This window comes from Montipora foliosa, chromosome 5 (assembly GCF_036669935.1).
Source record: "Montipora foliosa isolate CH-2021 chromosome 5, ASM3666993v2, whole genome shotgun sequence".
NCBI lineage: Eukaryota > Metazoa > Cnidaria > Anthozoa > Scleractinia > Acroporidae > Montipora > Montipora foliosa.
Genome location: NC_090873.1, coordinates 13,858,634 through 13,861,133, shown reverse-complemented (window position 1 = coordinate 13,861,133; position 2,500 = coordinate 13,858,634). Strand labels below are relative to the sequence as shown.

General features: G+C 41.7%; 1 protein-coding gene across 1 annotated transcript in view; it reads right to left on the bottom strand.

Annotated features, from left to right (window-relative positions):
• Positions 1-2,500, bottom strand: part of LOC138002175 (uncharacterized) — a 5,365-nt gene that overhangs the window by 386 nt on the left and 2,479 nt on the right. The window contains exons 2-4 of the mRNA XM_068848257.1: positions 1,998-2,500; positions 1,328-1,749; positions 1-1,017 (exon numbers count right to left, since the gene is read on the bottom strand). The exon at positions 1-1,017 is cut by the window's left edge and continues 386 nt beyond it; the exon at positions 1,998-2,500 is cut by the window's right edge and continues 182 nt beyond it. Of these exons, the coding sequence (XP_068704358.1) occupies positions 1-1,017; positions 1,328-1,749; positions 1,998-2,500 (1,942 nt within the window). The remainder of the gene's footprint in view (positions 1,018-1,327; positions 1,750-1,997) is intronic.

The following is a 2,500-nucleotide window of genomic DNA, read 5'->3' as shown; positions in this document are numbered from 1 at the left end:
GGCAAACAGAACTGGTTCCAGAGGTTGTCAACCTGATGTAGACATTTGCTCCATACGCAGACTTGCTAGCATCTGCGAACCCATGCAGTTGAATAGACGTGACGTCTTCGACTTGAACATCACCCAGGATGCAACGAGGCACTACAATGCTTGAGACTTCCCACATGTCTTGTAGTAACTCCTTCCAGCGCGACGCGAGACCTTCCGGCAAAGCTTCATCCCAACCAAGTTTTAAATGACAAATTTCTTGGAACATGCACTTTAAGGGTAAGATAACTGGTGACAGCAAGCCTAATGGATCATAGAATCGAGCAGTACTGCTCAATAATGTCCGTTTAGTGAAAGTTCCCTCTAAGGCTTGTCTAGAAAAGGTAGCAAGATCAAACTCGAAATTATCTTCCATCCGATCCCATTGAACTCCCATTACTTTGACAACGGTTTCTTCGCTCACATTGTTGTTTGAATTTGACACCGTCCAATCTTCTTCCTCAATGTTCGGCTCGGTCAATGTAGGAGTAGCCTTACAAGAGAGCTCCGGTTCCCAAGACAAAGATTCTTCTGCTCTTTTGATCATTTCAGTTAACTCTTCACTGTTCGATGCCCACTTTCTCATATTAAAACCTCCTTCTCTGAACCGCAACTTCAACTTGTGGTAAAGTTCAAAACACTTCGTTACCGAGTTCTCTCCAGATGCAAAGTCATCAACATACAAAGCTCTCACAACAGCAGCCACAAATTCAGGATCAATGTTCTCATACCTTGTTAAGTGGTTCCTCAATGTTACATTCAAAATAAATGGAGAGCAAACTAGACCAAAAACAAGACGAGTGAATCTCAGTGTGATCACTTCTGGATTCGGGGAGTTGATGTCATCTACCCATAGGAACCTTAACAAGTTTCTCTCTGCTGGATTGACTTCAATGTTCAAGAATGCTTTTTCTAAATCACCAATCAAAACCACTTTATGGAGGCGAAATCTCAGCAAGACATCAAAGATCAATGGAGTTAAGGCTGGACCTGGTAGGAGACAGTCATTCAAACTTGGTTCATTGCGGGATTAATCAATTCAACAACACCAGCATTTAATTGTTCCTTGATGACACTGTCATATTGTTGGAGCAATTCTGGCTTGGACCTTAATCTTTGCAATGAAGAAACAAGGCGATTCTGTGCCAACAAGTAATTGTCTGGAATAATCGGGTGTTCAGTCTTGAAGGGAAGAGACACTTCATAACGGATTCCATTGAATTTCACTTTGGAAGATAGTCTTCAAGAAAATCTCCTTTTCTATCCTTTACTCCAAGGGTGTCATAGTCCCAAAACTTACTTAGCTCCTCTTTCAGTAAGAAATCATCTGAAACTAAGTTCTCTTCGATGACTTGACATTCAGTTTTCATAACATGGGACACGTTAACAGTTGATAACTGTGTATTCGCACTTGCTGCATTCACAGGACCACTCAATACATAACCTAACCTTGTACGAATTGCCACTGGTCCATGTAGCTCCCCCCTTACCACGTGATTCTGAACCACAGACCAGTAATGATCTGCTCCAATCATGAGATCAATTTCTAGATCCTCATCACCTCGTGAGTGATCAGCCAGAGGTAAGCCTTGCAGATGTGGGTAACACTGTTGTGCAATTTCAATGGTCTGGTTTGTGATGGGACCACAGATCAACTCAACTTCATAAGCATTAATGAACACTGTCAAATTGTCTTGACATTCCAATGCAAACTGAACGATGCTACATTGTTTCAATGAGGGTTCATTGTTTCCAAAAGTTTGTATTAGAACTGTATCGCTTCCAATTGGTCGTAAGCTCAATTTGCTCCTTAACCGTGAGCTTATATAAGACTTTTGGGAACATGAATCAAAAAGGATTCTCACATTGCAAGAATTTCCTCCATGAGGACTTCTGACGTTAGCTCTGGCCGTTTGTAACAAGATGCACTTGTTATTAACGTCTTGAGTAAAATACAAGTTTGTACTCACAGTTTGTTCTTGATTGCTGTCTCTAGCCCTTCTGGTCGTGATTGGATACTCTGGATAGTGTTGAACGCTGCACAAAGCAACGTGATGTTTCCCACTACAACGATGACACCTTGCTTGATATCTCGACTCACATGACCGCTCCTCAGACAACCAAAACATTTTAACTTTTGACGTAGAATTTTCTTTCTAGATTCTGAATCGGTAAAAACAGAACATTTGATAGTTGGATGAGGTCCATTGCAGAAAGTGCGCCATTTATCCTTAGATAGCGGCAGGCTCTCGTTGTTTGCAACCAGGGTTGACGATGTGGGGGGTCTTTTGTTTTGACCTGTGCGAATTCCAAAACCAAAATCTCGTTTTTCTTTTAACTTTGATTGCTCTGTTATCGTTCCCAAAGCACATCTTTCTCGAATTTGCAGTTCTTCTGTGAAAGACTTGATGATTGTATCAAGGTCCCAATCTTCTGATGTGCCGCGACTCAGGATGAGGCGTAACTCTTGTGG